This window comes from Salmo salar, chromosome 23 (assembly GCF_965601325.2).
Source record: "Salmo salar chromosome 23, fSalSal1, whole genome shotgun sequence".
NCBI classification, from domain to species: domain Eukaryota; kingdom Metazoa; phylum Chordata; class Actinopteri; order Salmoniformes; family Salmonidae; genus Salmo; species Salmo salar.
In genome coordinates, this window is record NC_138313.1 from 52,925,590 (window position 1) to 52,945,157 (window position 19,568).

At 48.5% G+C, this 19,568-nt stretch overlaps 1 protein-coding gene across 1 annotated transcript in view; it reads right to left on the bottom strand.

The window, feature by feature from the left end:
- sema7a (semaphorin 7A (JohnMiltonHagen blood group)) overlaps nt 1-19,568 on the bottom strand; it is a 128,571-nt gene that overhangs the window by 79,090 nt on the left and 29,913 nt on the right. Inside the window, exons 4-7 of the mRNA XM_082968229.1 lie at nt 18,401-18,496; nt 17,354-17,456; nt 14,406-14,516; nt 7,730-7,872 (exon numbers count right to left, since the gene is read on the bottom strand). Of these exons, the coding sequence (XP_082824355.1) occupies nt 7,730-7,872; nt 14,406-14,516; nt 17,354-17,456; nt 18,401-18,496 (453 nt within the window). The remainder of the gene's footprint in view (nt 1-7,729; nt 7,873-14,405; nt 14,517-17,353; nt 17,457-18,400; nt 18,497-19,568) is intronic.

A 19,568-nucleotide genomic window follows, 5' to 3' on the forward strand; every position in this document is an offset into this window, starting at 1 on the left:
CATCTAACAGACTGTCTCTATCCCACCATCTAACAGACTGTCTCTATCCCACCATCTAACAGACTGTCTCTATCCCACCATCTAACAGACTGTCTCTATCCCACCATCTAACAGACTGTCTCTATCCCACCATCTAACAGACTGTCTCTATCCCACCATCTAACAGACTGTCTCTATCCCACCATCTAACAGACTGTCTCTATCCCACCATCTAACAGACTGTCCCTATCCCACCATCTAACAGACTGTCTCTATCCCACCATCTAACAGACTGTCTCTATCCCACCATCTAACAGACTGTCTCTATCCCACCATCTAACAGACTGTCTCTATCCCACCATCTAACAGACTGTCTCTATCCCACCATCTAACAGACTGTCTCTATCCCACCATCTAACAGACTGTCCCTATCCCACCATCTAACAGACTGTCTCTATCCCACCATCTAACAGACTGTCTCTATCCCACCATCTAACAGACTGTCTCTATCCCACCATCTAACAGACTGTCTCTATCCCACCATCTAACAGACTGTCCCTATCCCACCATCTAACAGACTGTCTCTATCCCACCATCTAACAGACTGTCTCTATCCCACCATCTAACAGACTGTCTCTGTCCCACCATCTAACAGACTGTCTCTGTCCCACCATCTAACAGACTGTCTCTATCCCACCATCTAACAGACTGTCTCTATCCCACCATCTAACAGACTGTCTCTATCCCACCATCTAACAGACTGTCTCTATCCCACCATCTAACAGACTGTCTCTATCCCACCATCTAACAGACTGTCTCTATCCCACCATCTAACAGACTGTCTCTATCCCACCATCTAACAGACTGTCTCTATCCCACCATCTAACAGACTGTCTCTATCCCACCATCTAACAGACTGTCTCTATCCCACCATCTAACAGACTGTCTCTATCCCACCATCTAACAGACTGTCTCTATCCCACCATCTAACAGACTGTCTCTATCCCACCATCTAACAGACTGTCCCTATCCCACCATCTAACAGACTGTCTCTATCCCACCATCTAACAGACTGTCTCTATCCCACCATCTAACAGACTGTCTCTATCCCACCATCTAACAGACTGTCCCTATCCCACCATCTAACAGACTGTCTCTATCCCACCATCTAACAGACTGTCTCTATCCCACCATCTAACAGACTGTCTCTATCCCACCATCTAACAGACTGTCTCTATCCCACCATCTAACAGACTGTCTCTATCCCACCATCTAACAGACTGTCTCTATCCCACCATCTAACAGACTGTCTCTATCCCACCATCTAACAGACTGTCTCTATCCCACCATCTAACAGACTGTCTCTATCCCACCATCTAACAGACTGTCTCTATCCCACCATCTAACAGACTGTCTCTATCCCACCATCTAACAGACTGTCTCTATCCCACCATCTAACAGACTGTCTCTATCCCACCATCTAACAGACTGTCTCTATCCCACCATCTAACAGACTGTCTCTATCCCACCATCTAACAGACTGTCTCTATCCCACCATCTAACAGACTGTCTCTATCCCACCATCTAACAGACTGTCTCTATCCCACCATCTAACAGACTGTCTCTATCCCACCATCTAACAGACTGTCTCTATCCCACCATCTAACAGACTGTCTCTATCCCACCATCTAACAGACTGTCTCTATCCCACCATCTAACAGACTGTCTCTATCCCACCATCTAACAGACTGTCTCTATCCCACCATCTAACAGACTGTCCCTATCCCACCATCTAACAGACTGTCTCTATCCCACCATCTAACAGACTGTCTCTATCCCACCATCTAACAGACTGTCTCTATCCCACCATCTAACAGACTGTCTCTATCCCACCATCTAACAGACTGTCTCTATCCCACCATCTAACAGACTGTCTCTATCCCACCATCTAACAGACTGTCTCTATCCCACCATCTAACAGACTGTCTCTATCCCACCATCTAACAGACTGTCTCTATCCCACCATCTAACAGACTGTCTCTATCCCACCATCTAACAGACTGTCTCTATCCCACCATCTAACAGACTGTCTCTATCCCACCATCTAACAGACTGTCTCTATCCCACCATCTAACAGACTGTCTCTATCCCACCATCTAACAGACTGTCTCTATCCCACCATCTAACAGACTGTCTCTATCCCACCATCTAACAGACTGTCCCTATCCCACCATCTAACAGACTGTCCCTATCCCACCATCTAACAGACTGTCTCTATCCCACCATCTAACAGACTGTCTCTATCCCACCATCTAACAGACTGTCTCTATCCCACCATCTAACAGACTGTCTCTATCCCACCATCTAACAGACTGTCTCTATCCCACCATCTAACAGACTGTCTCTATCCCACCATCTAACAGACTGTCTCTATCCCACCATCTAACAGACTGTCTCTATCCCACCATCTAACAGACTGTCTCTATCCCACCATCTAACAGACTGTCTCTATCCCACCATCTACCTACAGACTGTCTCTATCCCACCATCTAACAGACTGTCTCTATCCCACCATCTAACAGACTGTCCCTATCCCACCATCTAACAGACTGTCTCTATCCCACCATCTAACAGACTGTCTCTATCCCACCATCTAACAGACTGTCTCTATCCCACCATCTAACAGACTGTCTCTATCCCACCATCTAACAGACTGTCTCTATCCCACCATCTAACAGACTGTCTCTATCCCACCATCTAACAGACTGTCTCTATCCCACCATCTAACAGACTGTCTCTATCCCACCATCTAACAGACTGTCTCTATCCCACCATCTAACAGACTGTCTCTATCCCACCATCTAACAGACTGTCTCTATCCCACCATCTACCAGACTGTCTCTATCCCACCATCTAACAGACTGTCTCTATCCCACCATCTAACAGACTGTCTCTATCCCACCATCTAACAGACTGTCTCTATCCCACCATCTAACAGACTGTCTCTATCCCACCATCTAACAGACTGTCTCTATCCCACCATCTAACAGACTGTCTCTATCCCACCATCTAACAGACTGTCTCTATCCCACCATCTAACAGACTGTCTCTATCCCACCATCTACCACAGACTGTCTCTATCCCACCATCTAACAGACTGTCTCTATCCCACCATCTAACAGACTGTCTCTATCCCACCATCTTACCTTACAGACTGTCTCTATCCCACCATCTAACAGACTGTCTCTATCCCACCATCTAACAGACTGTCTCTATCCCACCATCTTACCTTACAGACTGTCTCTATCCCACCATCTAACAGACTGTCTCTATCCCACCATCTAACAGACTGTCTCTATCCCACCATCTACCAGACTGTCTCTATCCCACCATCTAACAGACTGTCTCTATCCCACCATCTAACAGACTGTCTCTATCCCACCATCTAACAGACTGTCTCTATCCCACCATCTAACAGACTGTCTCTATCCCACCATCTAACAGACTGTCTCTATCCCACCATCTAACAGACTGTCTCTATCCCACCATCTAACAGACTGTCTCTATCCCACCATCTAACAGACTGTCTCTATCCCACCATCTAACAGACTGTCCCTATCCCACCATCTACTAGACTGTCCCTATCCCACTCGCTAACAGACTGTCTCTATCCAACCATCTAACAGACTGTCCCTATCCCACCATCTAACAGACTGTCTCTATCCCACAGACTGTCTCTATCCCACCATCTAACAGACTGTCCCTATCCCACCATCTACTAGACTGTCCCTATCCCACTCGCTAACAGACTGTCTCTATCCCACCATCTAACAGACTGTCTCTATCCCACCATTTAACAGACTGTCTCTATCCCACCATCTAACAGACTGTCTCTATCCCACCATCTAACAGACTGTCTTTATCCCACCATCTAACAGACTGTCTCTATCCCACCATCTAACAGACTGTCTCTATCCCACCATCTAACAGACTGTCTCTATCCCACCATCTAACAGACTGTCTCTATCCCACCATCTTACCTTATAGACTGTCTCTATCCCACCATCTAACAGACTGTCTCTATCCCACCATCTAACAGACTGTCCCTATCCCACCATCTAACAGACTGTCTCTATCCCACCATCTAACAGACTGTCTCTATCCCACCATCTAACAGACTGTCTCTATCCCACCATCTAACAGACTGTCTCTATCCCACCATCTAACAGACTGTCTCTATCCCACCATCTAACAGACTGTCTCTATCCCACCATCTTACCTTACAGACTGTCTCTATCCCACCATCTAACAGACTGTCTCTATCCCACCATCTAACAGACTGTCTCTATCCCACCATCTAACAGACTGTCTCTATCCCACCATCTAACAGACTGTCTCTATCCCACCATCTACCAGACTGTCTCTATCCCACCATCTAACAGACTGTCTCTATCCCACCATCTACCAGACTGTCTCTATCCCACCATCTAACAGACTGTCTCTATCCCACCATCTAACAGACTGTCTCTATCCCACCATCTAACAGACTGTCTCTATCCCACCACCTAACAGACTGTCCCTATCCCACCATCTACTAGACTGTCCCTATCCCACTCGCTAACAGACTGTCTCTATCCAACCATCTAACAGACTGTCCCTATCCCACCATCTAACAGACTGTCTCTATCCCACAGACTGTCTCTATCCCACCATCTAACAGACTGTCCCTATCCCACCATCTACTAGACTGTCCCTATCCCACTCGCTAACAGACTGTCTCTATCCCACCATCTAACAGACTGTCTCTATCCCACCATCTAACAGACTGTCTCTATCCCACCATCTAACAGACTGTCTCTATCCCACCATCTAACAGACTGTCTCTATCCCACCATCTAACAGACTGTCTCTATCCCACCATCTAACAGACTGTCTCTATCCCACCATCTAACAGACTGTCTCTATCCCACCATCTAACAGACTGTCTCTATCCCACCATCTAACAGACTGTCTCTATCCCACCATCTTACCTTATAGACTGTCTCTATCCCACCATCTAACAGACTGTCTCTATCCCACCATCTAACAGACTGTCCCTATCCCACCATCTAACAGACTGTCTCTATCCCACCATCTAACAGACTGTCTCTATCCCACCATCTAACAGACTGTCTCTATCCCACCATCTAACAGACTGTCTCTATCCCACCATCTAACAGACTGTCTCTATCCCACCATCTAACAGACTGTCTCTATCCCACCATCTTACCTTACAGACTGTCTCTATCCCACCATCTAACAGACTGTCTCTATCCCACCATCTAACAGACTGTCTCTATCCCACCATCTAACAGACTGTCTCTATCCCACCATCTAACAGACTGTCTCTATCCCACCATCTACCAGACTGTCTCTATCCCACCATCTAACAGACTGTCTCTATCCCACCATCTACCAGACTGTCTCTATCCCACCATCTAACAGACTGTCTCTATCCCACCATCTAACAGACTGTCTCTATCCCACCATCTAACAGACTGTCTCTATCCCACCATCTAACAGACTGTCTCTATCCCACCATCTAACAGACTGTCTCTATCCCACCATCTAACAGACTGTCTCTATCCCACCATCTTACCTTACAGACGGTCTCTATCCCACCATCTAACAGACTGTCTCTATCCCACCATCTAACAGACTGTCTCTATCCCACCATCTTACCTTACAGACTGTCTCTATCCCACCATCTAACAGACTGTCTCTATCCCACCATCTAACAGACTGTCTCTATCCCACCATCTTACCTTACAGACTGTCTCTATCCCACCATCTAACAGACTGTCTCTATCCCACCATCTAACAGACTGTCTCTATCCCACCATCTACCAGACTGTCTCTATCCCACCATCTAACAGACTGTCTCTATCCCACCATCTAACAGACTGTCTCTATCCCACCATCTAACAGACTGTCTCTATCCCACCATCTAACAGACTGTCTCTATCCCACCATCTAACAGACTGTCTCTATCCCACCATCTAACAGACTGTCTCTATCCCACCATCTAACAGACTGTCTCTATCCCACCATCTAACAGACTGTCTCTATCCCACCATCTAACAGACTGTCCCTATCCCACCATCTACTAGACTGTCCCTATCCCACTCGCTAACAGACTGTCTCTATCCAACCATCTAACAGACTGTCCCTATCCCACCATCTAACAGACTGTCTCTATCCCACAGACTGTCTCTATCCCACCATCTAACAGACTGTCCCTATCCCACCATCTACTAGACTGTCCCTATCCCACTCGCTAACAGACTGTCTCTATCCCACCATCTAACAGACTGTCTCTATCCCACCATTTAACAGACTGTCTCTATCCCACCATCTAACAGACTGTCTCTATCCCACCATCTAACAGACTGTCTTTATCCCACCATCTAACAGACTGTCTCTATCCCACCATCTAACAGACTGTCTCTATCCCACCATCTAACAGACTGTCTCTATCCCACCATCTAACAGACTGTCTCTATCCCACCATCTTACCTTATAGACTGTCTCTATCCCACCATCTAACAGACTGTCTCTATCCCACCATCTAACAGACTGTCCCTATCCCACCATCTAACAGACTGTCTCTATCCCACCATCTAACAGACTGTCTCTATCCCACCATCTAACAGACTGTCTCTATCCCACCATCTAACAGACTGTCTCTATCCCACCATCTAACAGACTGTCTCTATCCCACCATCTAACAGACTGTCTCTATCCCACCATCTTACCTTACAGACTGTCTCTATCCCACCATCTAACAGACTGTCTCTATCCCACCATCTAACAGACTGTCTCTATCCCACCATCTAACAGACTGTCTCTATCCCACCATCTAACAGACTGTCTCTATCCCACCATCTACCAGACTGTCTCTATCCCACCATCTAACAGACTGTCTCTATCCCACCATCTACCAGACTGTCTCTATCCCACCATCTAACAGACTGTCTCTATCCCACCATCTAACAGACTGTCTCTATCCCACCATCTAACAGACTGTCTCTATCCCACCATCTAACAGACTGTCTCTATCCCACCATCTAACAGACTGTCTCTATCCCACCATCTTACCTTACAGACTGTCTCTATCCCACCATCTAACAGACTGTCTCTATCCCACCATCTAACAGACTGTCTCTATCCCACCATCTTACCTTACAGACTGTCTCTATCCCACCATCTAACAGACTGTCTCTATCCCACCATCTAACAGACTGTCTCTATCCCACCATCTTACCTTACAGACTGTCTCTATCCCACCATCTAACAGACTGTCTCTATCCCACCATCTAACAGACTGTCTCTATCCCACCATCTACCAGACTGTCTCTATCCCACCATCTAACAGACTGTCTCTATCCCACCATCTAACAGACTGTCCCTATCCCACCATCTAACAGACTGTCTCTATCCCACCATCTAACAGACTGTCTCTATCCCACCATCTAACAGACTGTCTCTATCCCACCATCTAACAGACTGTCTCTGTCCCACCATCTAACAGACTGTCTCTATCCCACCATCTAACAGACTGTCTCTATCCCACCATCTAACAGACTGTCTCTATCCCACCATCTAACAGACTGTCTCTATCCCACCATCTAACAGACTGTCTCTATCCCACCATCTAACAGACTGTCCCTATCCCACCATCTAACAGACTGTCTCTATCCCACCATCTTACCTTACAGACTTGTGCCACTCTAGAGATCCAGTGATCAGCTTCAGGGCTGCTGTCAGAGTTCTTCTCCCTGAAGAAGACATATATCTTCTCGTTGTCTGGCTCCTCCTTACGTCTCACCCAGCAGGCGGAGATGAACGTGGGCTCTGGAAGGACAGGAAATATCAATCAATTAACCCATTCCTCTATAAAAACGCTCCAGTTATCATTTATAGCGTTCCACTACCTATCTAACGATTACGCAATCGATTCTGCCCAACAAAACCTGTAGGCATCTCATCACAGTATTCTCTGAAGAAAGATAACAGAACACATGGGAGTATCAACAGAACACATGGGAGTATCAACAGAACACATGGGAGAATCAACAGAACACATGGGAGTATCAACAGAACACATGGGTGTATCAGTGTATCAACAGAACACATGGGTGTATCAACAGAACACATGGGAGTATAAACAGAACACATGGGAGTATCAGTGTATCAACAGAACACATGGGTGTATCAACAGAACACATGGGTGTATCAGTGTATCAACACAACACATGGGTGTATCAACAGAACACATGGGTGTATCAACAGAACACATGGGAGTATCAACAGAACACATGGGAGTATCAACAGAACACATGGGAGTATAAACAGAACACATGGGAGTATCAACAGAACACATGGGAGTATCAGTGTATCAACAGAACACATGGGAGTATCAGTGTATCAACAGAACACATGGGAGTATCAGTGTATCAACAGAACACATGGGTGTATCAACAGATCACATGGGAGTATCAACAGAACACATGGGAGTATCAGTGTATCAACAGAACACATGGGAGTATCAGTGTATCAACAGAACACATGGGAGTATCAGTGTATCAACAGAACACATGGGAGTATCAGTGTATCAACGGAACACATGGGAGTATCAGTGTATCAACAGAACACATGGGAGTATCAGCAGAACACATGGGAGTATCAGTGTATCAACACAACACATGGGAGTATCAGCAGAACACATGGGAGTATCAACAGAACACATGGGAGTATCAACAGAACACATGGGAGTATCAGTGTATCAACAGAACACATGGGAGTATCAGCAGAACACATGGGAGTATCAGTGTATCAACAGAACACATGGGAGTATCAGCAGAACACATGGGAGTATCAACAGAACACATGGGAGTATCAACAGAACACATGGGAGTATCAGTGTATCAACAGAACACATGGGAGTATCAGTGTATCAACAGAACACATGGGAGTATCAGTGTATCAACACAACACATGGGAGTATCAGTGTATCAACAGAACACATGGGTGTATCAACAGAACACATGGGAGTATCAGCAGAACACATGGGAGTATCAGTGTATCAACACAACACATGGGAGTATCAGTGTATCAACAGAACACATGGGAGTATCAGTGTATCAACACAACACATGGGAGTATCAGTGTATCAACAGAACACATGGGTGTATCAACAGAACACATGGGAGTATCAACAGAACACATGGGAGTATCAGTGTATCAACAGAACACATGGGAGTATCAGCAGAACACATGGGAGTATCAGTGTATCAACAGAACACATGGGAGTATCAGCAGAACACATGGGAGTATCAGTGTATCAACAGAACACATGGGAGTATCAGTGTATCAACAGAACACATGGGAGTATCAGTGTATCAACAGAACACATGGGAGTATCAGCAGAACACATGGGAGTATCAGCAGAACACATGGGAGTATCAGTGTATCAACAGAACACATGGGAGTATCAGTGTATCAACACAAAGTACTACCACAGAAGAACCCTGAGAGAGTTCCATTCAAACTACAGTGACCCCCCCCCCCCCCCCATCTTCCATGATTAACAGCCACAGAGCCAAGTCTGCCACCTTAAATCCTGACGTAGCTAGTAAGCCTTGGCTGGGCAGCTATGCTGACACGCCGAAGAGGAGACGGTAAGATAAGGACTTCACTAATGAAGCTGTACTGTGATCGCTGATGCCAGACTGAGAATGAGATAGCGTCCCCTACACAGCGCACTACTTTTGACCAGGGACCATTGGGCTCTAGTCTAAAAAAAAAGTTAACCATGTTGAGAATAAGGTGCCATTTGCTCGGCTATGAAAAGACAACTGACACTTACTCCTGAGGTGCTGACCTGTTCACCGGACGTGCTACCTGTCCCAGACCTGCTGTTTTCAACTCTCTAGAGACAGCAGGAGCGGTAGAGAAACTCTCAATGATCGGCTATGAAAAGCCAACTGAGATTTACTCCTGAGGTGCTGACCTGTTGCACCCTCGACAACCACTGTGATTATTATTATTTGACCCTGCTGGTCATTTATGAACATTTGAACATCTTGGCCATGTTCTGTTATAATCTCCACCCGGCACAGCCAGTAGAGGACTGGTCACCCCTCATAGCCTGGTTCCTCTGGTCTACCCAGTACAGCCAGAAGAGGACTGGCCACCCCTCATAGCCTGGTTCCTCTGGTCTACCCAGTACAGCCAGTAGAGGACTGGCCACCCCTCATAGCCTGGTTCCTCTCTACCCAGTACAGCCAGTAGAGGACTGGTCACCCCTCATAGCCTGGTTCCTCTCTACCCAGTACAGCCAGTAGAGGACTGGTCACCCCTCATAGCCTGGTTCCTCTCTACCCAGTACAGCCAGTAGAGGACTGGCCACCCCTCAGAGCCTGGTTCCTCTGGTCTACCCAGTACAGCCAGTAGAGGACTGGTCACCCCTCATAGCCTGGTTCCTCTGGTCTACCCGGCACAGCCAGAAGAGGACTGGTCACCCCTCATAGCCTGGTTCCTCTCTACCCAGTACAGCCAGAAGAGGACTGGCCACCCCTCATAGCCTGGTTCCTCTCTACCCAGTACAGCCAGTAGAGGACTGGCCACCCCTCAGAGCCTGGTTCCTCTCTAGCCAGTACAGCCAGTAGAGGACTGGTCACCCCTCAGAGCCTGGTTCCTCTCTAGCCAGTACAGCCAGTAGAGGACTGGCCACCCCTCATAGACTGGTTCCTCTCTACCCAGTACAGCCAGTAGAGGACTGGCCACCCCTCATAGCCTGGTTCCTCTCTACCCAGTACAGCCAGTAGAGGACTGGCCACCCCTCAGAGCCTGGTTCCTCTCTACCCAGTACAGCCAGTAGAGGACTGGCCACCCCTCATAGCCTGGTTCCTCTCTACCCAGTACAGCCAGTAGAGGACTGGTCACCCCTCATAGCCTGGTTCCTCTGGTCTACCCAGTACAGCCAGTAGAGGACTGGTCACCCCTCATAGCCTGGTTCCTCTCTACCCAGTACAGCCAGTAGAGGACTGGCCACCCCTCATAGCCTGGTTCCTCTCTACCCAGTACAGCCAGTAGAGGACTGGTCACCCCTCATAGCCTGGTTCCTCTCCACCCAGTACAGCCAGTAGAGGACTGGTCACCCCTCATAGCCTGGTTCCTCTCTACCCAGTACAGCCAGTAGAGGACTGGCCACCCCTCATAGCCTGGTTCCTCTCTACCCAGTACAGCCAGTAGAGGACTGGTCACCCCTCATAGCCTGGTTCCTCTCCACCCAGTACAGCCAGTAGAGGACTGACCACCCCTCAGAGCCTGGTTCCTCTGGTCTACCCAGTACAGCCAGAAGAGGACTGGCCACCCCTCAGAGCCTGGTTCCTCTCTACCCAGTACAGCCAGAAGAGGACTGGTCACCCCTCATAGCCTGGTTCCTCTGGTCTACCCAGTACAGCCAGAAGAAGACTGGACACCCCTCAGAGCCTGGTTCCTCTGGTCTACCCAGTACAGCCAGTAGAGGACTGGTCACCCCTCAGAGCCTGGTTCCTCTGGTCTACCCAGTACAGCCAGTAGAGGACTGGTCACCCCTCATAGACTGGTTCCTCTGGTCTACCCAGTACAGCCAGTAGAGGACTGGCCACCCCGCATAGCCTGGTTCCTCTCTACCCAGTACAGCCAGTAGAGGACTGGCCACCCCTCATAGCCTGGTTCCTCTGGTCTACCCAGTACAGCCAGTAGAGGACTGGCCACCCCTCAGAGCCTGGTTCCTCTCTACCCAGTACAGCCAGAAGAGGACTGGTCACCCCTCAGAGCCTGGTTCCTCTCTACCCAGTACAGCCAGTAGAGGACTGGTCACCCCTCATAGCCTGGTTCCTCTGGTCTACCCAGTACAGCCAGAAGAGGACTGGCCACCCCTCAGAGCCTGGTTCCTCTCTACCCAGTACAGCCAGAAGAGGACTGGCCACCCCTCATAGCCTGGTTCCTCTGGTCTACCCAGTACAGCCAGTAGAGGACTGGTCACCCCTCATAGCCTGGTTCCTCTCTACCCAGTACAGCCAGAAGAGGACTGGCCACCCCTCAGAGCCTGGTTCCTCTCTACCCAGTACAGCCAGAAGAGGACTGGTCACCTCTAAGAGCCTGGTTCCTCTGGTCTACCCAGTACAGCCAGAAGAGGACTGGCCACCCCTCATAGCCTGGTTCCTCTCTACCCAGTACAGCCAGTAGAGGACTGGTCACCCCTCAGAGCCTGGTTCCTCTGGTCTACCCAGTACAGCCAGTAGAGGACTGGTCACCCCTCAGAGCCTGGTTCCTCTGGTCTACCCGGTACAGCCAGTAGAGGACTGGTCACCCCTCAGAGCCTGGTTCCTCTGGTCTACCCAGTACAGCCAGTAGAGGACTGGTCACCCCTCAGAGCCTGGTTCCTCTGGTCTACCCAGTACAGCCAGTAGAGGACTGGCCACCCCTCATAGCCTGGTTCCTCTGGTCTACCCAGTACAGCCAGTAGAGGACTGGTCACCCCTCATAGCCTGGTTCCTCTGGTCTACCCAGTACAGCCAGTAGAGGACTGGTCACCCCTCATAGCCTGGTTCCTCTGGTCTACCCAGTACAGCCAGTAGAGGACTGGTCACCCCTCAGAGCCTGGTTCCTCTGGTCTACCCAGTACAGCCAGTAGAGGACTGGTCACCCCTCAGAGCCTGGTTCCTCTCTACCCAGTACAGCCAGTAGAGGACTGGTCACCCCTCATAGCCTGGTTCCTCTGGTCTACCCAGTACAGCCAGAAGAGGACTGGCCACCCCTCAGAGCCTGGTTCCTCTCTACCCAGTACAGCCAGAAGAGGACTGGCCACCCCTCATAGCCTGGTTCCTCTGGTCTACCCAGTACAGCCAGAAGAGGACTGGCCACCCCTCAGAGCCTGGTTCCTCTCTACCCAGTACAGCCAGAAGAGGACTGGTCACCTCTAAGAGCCTGGTTCCTCTGGTCTACCCAGTACAGCCAGAAGAGGACTGGCCACCCCTCATAGCCTGGTTCCTCTCTACCCAGTACAGCCAGTAGAGGACTGGTCACCCCTCAGAGCCTGGTTCCTCTGGTCTACCCAGTACAGCCAGTAGAGGACTGGTCACCCCTCAGAGCCTGGTTCCTCTGGTCTACCCGGTACAGCCAGTAGAGGACTGGTCACCCCTCAGAGCCTGGTTCCTCTGGTCTACCCAGTACAGCCAGTAGAGGACTGGTCACCCCTCAGAGCCTGGTTCCTCTGGTCTACCCAGTACAGCCAGTAGAGGACTGGCCACCCCTCATAGCCTGGTTCCTCTGGTCTACCCAGTACAGCCAGTAGAGGACTGGTCACCCCTCATAGCCTGGTTCCTCTGGTCTACCCAGTACAGCCAGTAGAGGACTGGTCACCCCTCATAGCCTGGTTCCTCTGGTCTACCCAGTACAGCCAGTAGAGGACTGGTCACCCCTCAGAGCCTGGTTCCTCTGGTCTACCCAGTACAGCCAGTAGAGGACTGGTCACCCCTCATAGCCTGGTTCCTCTGGTCTACCCAGTACAGCCAGTAGAGGACTGGCCACCCCTCAGAGCCTGGTTCCTCTGGTCTACCCAGTACAGCCAGTAGAGGACTGGTCACCCCTCATAGCCTGGTTCCTCTGGTCTACCCAGTACAGCCAGTAGAGGACTGGTCACCCCTCAGAGCCTGGTTCCTCTGGTCTACCCAGTACAGCCAGTAGAGGACTGGTCACCCCTCAGAGCCTGGTTCCTCTGGTCTACCCAGTACAGCCAGTAGAGGACTGGCCACCCCTCAGAGCCTGGTTCCTCTGGTCTACCCAGTACAGCCAGTAGAGGACTGGTCACCCCTCAGAGCCTGGTTCCTCTGGTCTACCCAGTACAGCCAGTAGAGGACTGGTCACCCCTCAGAGCCTGGTTCCTCTGGTCTACCCAGTACAGCCAGTAGAGGACTGGTCACCCCTCAGAGCCTGGTTCCTCTGGTCTACCCAGTACAGCCAGTAGAGGACTGGTCACCCCTCATAGCCTGGTTCCTCTCTACCCAGTACAGCCAGTAGAGGACTGGTCACCCCTCAGAGCCTGGTTCCTCTGGTCTACCCAGTACAGCCAGAAGAGGACTGGCCACCCCTCATAGCCTGGTTCCTCTGGTCTACCCAGTACAGCCAGTAGAGGACTGGTCACCCCTCATAGCCTGGTTCCTCTCTAGGCCACCTAATCATCCCCAGCTTCCAATTAGCTCATTCATCCCCCCCTCCTCTCCCCTGTAACTATTCCCCAGGTCGTTGCTGTAAATGAGAACGTGTTCTCAGTCAACTTACCTGGTAAAATAATGATAAAAAATAAAAAAAAATATAAATGATCTCTCTTTACATACCGGTCACCCACTTGTCATACATCCAAACGTTGGTTCTGCTGCCAGCTTTCCTTCTGAACTGCAGTGAGCTCCCATCGCTGTATAAAGGGGCAGCAGAGTACAGGTCTCCCTCTAAAACAGATTCACGTTATAAACAAGGAAGCAAAGATATTTAATAAAATATACATTTTATAAGGTATTACTACTGAATTTGATTAGGTGGTTATATAGTATGATCTCATGTCACACACACAGACACACACAGACACACACAGACACAGACAGACACACACAGAGACACACACAGAGACACACAGAGACACACAGACACACACAGAGACACACAGAGACACACAGAGACACACAGACACACACAGACACACACAGAGACACACAGAGACACACAGACACACACACAGACACACACAGACACACACAGAGACACACACACAGAGAGACACACAGACACACACACAGACACACACAGACACACACAGAGACACACACACAGAGACACACACACAGACACACACAGACACACACAGAGACACACACACAGAGACACACACAGAGACACACAGACACACACAGAGACACACACACAGAGACACACACAGAGACACACACAGACACACACAGAGACACACACAGACACACACACAGACACACACACACACACACACACACACACAGACACACACAGAGAGACACACAGAGAGACACACAGACACACACACAGACACACACACAGACACACACAGACACACACAGAGACACACACAGACACACACAGACACACACAGAGACACACACACAGAGACACACACAGACACACACAGACACACACAGAGACACACAGACATTCAATAATTCATTGCATTTTAGTGAAAACGTACGTATTCTACGCCAAGGGCTCTGATTGGGTAGTTATACACCACATGACCAAAAGTATGTGGACACCTGTTCGTCAAACATCTCATTCCAATTCAAAATCATGGTCATTAATATGGAGTTGGTCCCCCCTTTGCTGCTATAACAGCCTCCACTCTTCTGGGAAGGCTTTCCACTAGATGTTGGAACATTGCTGCTCTAACAGCCTCCTCTCTTCTGGGAAGGCTTTCCACTAGATGTTGGAACATTGCTGCTATAACAGCCTCCACTCTTCTGGGAAGGCTTTCCACTAGATGTTGGAACATTGCTGCTATAACAGCCTCCTCTCTTCTGGGAAGGCTTTCCACTAGATGTTGGAACATTGCTGCTATAACAGCCTCCACTCTTCTGGGAAGGCTTTCCACTAGATGTTGGATCATTGCTGCTATAACAGCCTCCACTCTTCTGGGAAGGCTTTCCACTAGATGTTGGAACATTGCTGCTATAACAGCCTCCACTCTTCTGGGAAGGATTTCCACTAGATGTTGGAACATTGCTGCTATAACAGCCTCCACTCTTCTGGGAAGGCTTTCCACTAGATGTAGGAACATTGCTGCTATAACAGCCTCCACTCTTCTGGGAAGGCTTTCCACTAGATGTTAGAACATTGCTGCTATAACAGCCTCCTCTCTTCTGGGAAGGCTTTCCACTAGATGTTGGAACATTGCTGCTATAACAGCCTCCACTCTTCTGGGAAGGCTTTCCACTAGATGTTGGAACATTGCTGCTCTAACAGCCTCCACTCTTCTGGGAAGGATTTCCACTAGATGTTGGAACATTGCTGCTATAACAGCCTCCACTCTTCTGGGAAGGCTTTCCACTAGATGTTGGAACATTGCTGCTATAACAGCCTCCACTCTTCTGGGAAGGCTTTCCACTAGATGTTGGAACATTGCTGCGGGGGACTTGCTTCCATTCAGCCACAAGACCATTAGTGAGGTCGGGCTCTGATGTTGGGTGAGTAGGCCCTGGCTCGCAGTCGGCGTTCCAATTAATCCCAAAGGTGTTCGATGGGGTTGAGGTCAGGGCTCTGTACAGGCCAATGAAGTTCATCTACACTGATCTCGACAAACTATTTCTGTATGGACCTTGCTTTGTGCTCGGGGGCATTGTCTTGCTGAAACAGGAAAGGGCCTTCCCTAAACTGTTGCCACAAAGTTGGAAGTATAGAATCGTCTAGAATGTCATTGTATGCTGTAGATTTCCCTTCACCGGAACTAAGGGGCCCGAACCATGAAAAACAGCCCCAGACCATTATTCCTCCTCCACCAAACTTTACAGTTGGCACTACGCATTGGGGCAGGTAGTGCTCTCCCGGCATCCGCCAAACCCAGATTCATCCGTCGGACTGCCAGATGGTGAAGTGTGATTCATCACTCCAGAGAAGGTGTTTCCACTGCTCCAGTGTCCAATGGCGGCGAGCTTTACACCACTCCAGCTGACGCTTGGCATTGCCAATGGTGATCTTATGCTTGTGTGCAGCTGCTCGGCCACGGAAACCCGTTTCACAAAGCTCCCGACGAGCAGTTCTTGTGCTGACGTTTCTTCCAGAGGCAGTTTGGAACTCGCTAGTGAGTGATGCAACCGAGGACAGATGATTTTCACACGCTTCAGCACTCGGCGGTCCCGTTCTGTGAGCTTGTGTGGCCTACCACTTCTCGGCTGAGCCGTTGTTGCTCCTAGACGTTTCCACTTCACAATAACAGCACTAACAGTTGACCCGGGGGTGCAGCTCCAGCAGGGCAGAAATATGACGAAATGACTTGTTGGAAAAGTGGCATCCTATGACGGTGCCACGTTGAAAGTCACTGAGCTCTTCAGTACAGGCTATTCTACTGCCAATGTTTGTCTATGGAGATTGCATGGCTGTGTGCTTGATTTTATAAACCTGTCAGCAACGGGTGTGGCTGAAATAGCCGAATCCACTAATTTGAAGGGGTGTCCACATACTTTTGTATATATAGTGTATCTCTGCCACTGAACCACTGAATGTTAAGTTTTGTATTCTAGTGAAGACAACAGCTATGTGTTCCACATACCTACAGTGAGGGAGAGTGCATTCTGGGAGTAAACGTAAGGAGAGAGTCCAGTGCCTTCGTAACTTTCGACTATCTCAAGTGTGTGATTGGGCATCTGAGAATACTGTGGCATAAACACAGGAAAACACTCATCAAAGACAGGAAACAAAGATCACAATGGGCAACTTACAAATAGCACCCTATTCCCTATGTGGTACACCGCCGCCACATGCCGCTTTTGGTTAGAGCGTTGGGGCCAGTAACCGAAAGGTTGCTGGATCGAATCCCCGAGTCTGACAAGGTCAAAATCTGTCGTTCTGCCCCCTGAACAAGACAGTTAACCCCACTGTTCCTCGGTAGGCCGTCATTATAAATAAGAATGTGTTCTTCACTGACTTGCCTCGTTAAATAAAGGTTACATTTAAAATGTTTTTTTTTTTAAATGTTTTAAAATAATTTTAACCAGGGCCCATAGGGAATAGGGGGCAATTTGGGACACATCCCATGAAAACATATGTGATAGAAGACATCAAATCAAACTTTGTCACATGCGCCGAATACAGCAAGTGTAGACTTTACCGTGAAAAGCTGAATACAACGTGAAATGCTTACTTACAAGGCCTTATTAACCAACAGTGCAGTTCAAGAAGAGTTAAGAAAATATTTACCAAGTAGGCTAAGGTAAAACAAATTATCATAAACGACATAGCAATCAATCATCGCAAACGCTGGGTGGACGACCTATGAACTATAGTGAGAAAGCCCTGCTTGGAGGACGACCTATGAACTATAGTGAGAAAGCCCTGCTGGGTGGACGACCTATGAACTATAGCGAGAAAGCCCTGCTTGGAGGACGACCTATGAACTATAGTGAGAAAGCCCTGCTGGGTGGACGACCTATGAACTATAGTGAGAAAGCCCTGCTGGGTGGGACGGCTTTGCCACTTTCCTTAACACTCTCGGCTGTCAGCACATACTGTATATGTCTCCATATATAGTTCAATCCCCGTCTCCAACCTTCCTCCTACTCAGTTTCTACTGTCTAATGTGAAATAAAGAAATCCTCACCAGCTTCCAGCACTGGGGCTCGTTCCCGTTGGTCCCACAGACAAACAGACTGTCCTGAAACTTCTGGATAACAGTGATGACATTCTTACACGGACCCTGGGAAAGGGTTAGAATCAGAGCGTTAGAATCAGAACGTTAGAATCAGAACGTTAGAATCAGAACGTTAGAATCAGAGCGTTAGAATCAGAAAGTTAGAATCAGAGCGTTAGAATCAGAACGTTAGAATCAGAACGTTAGAATCAGAACGTTAGAATCAGAACGTTAGAATCAGAGCGTTAGAATCAGAAAGTTAGAATCAGAACGTTAGAATCAGAACGTTAGAATCAGAACGTTAGAATCAGAACCAATTGTTTATAAAAGCGTGTGTTGTGTATCGTGTCAAACATTAAACCAAAAAAAGTTTTTAACGACAGTATATCGCTACAACAACAACAACTCAACTAAAACAGCTGCTGAAGGTCAACATCGTTAACAACACCAGTGAGAAAGGCACAAGGAGCACCAGGCGGAAAGTCGACTCTCTCACTGCATGAGTTCAACCTGATCAACAACTAAACAGTAAGTGGGACTCTAAGCTTTGAGAAACAGCTGAACAGTGAAGTTGGCAGGCTGTAAGTGACCCTAGAAAAACCATCTGTCTAAACAGAGACAGAAAGAAAGAAAAGCAAAAGAAATCCAAGATAACTTAGACTTGGGATATAGCGCACCGAGCATCGAGGATAGACAATATGGAAGCCACAACGACCAGCGCAAACCCAAACCCATCCGCTAAATACGACCCTGAAGTGTCCATCAGAACCATCTTTGTAAAGGGTTCTAAAATGACACCCAGAGGGGTTCTACCTGGAACCAATGAGGGTTCTTTCAAAGGGTTCTCCTATGAGGACAGGCGAAGAACCCTTTGAGGTTCTAAGAGTGTAGATGGCATAATGGGACAGTGATCCTGTTACTTCCTCATGAAGTCTCTACACGGGGACATGATTCTCTTTCTTTCCTTAGCCACCTATTGGCTCAAATGGCTACTTTGACCTGAGGTTGCTGCTATTCACCTCTGTGGAGAATTAAAGAACTCAGTCCTATTTCTGGTTTGGAAGACCGTATTAATAACGCTGATAAATGTTCCACCCAGGTCCAATTTAGACATTGTGTTAAACGAGCATGGCGAAAC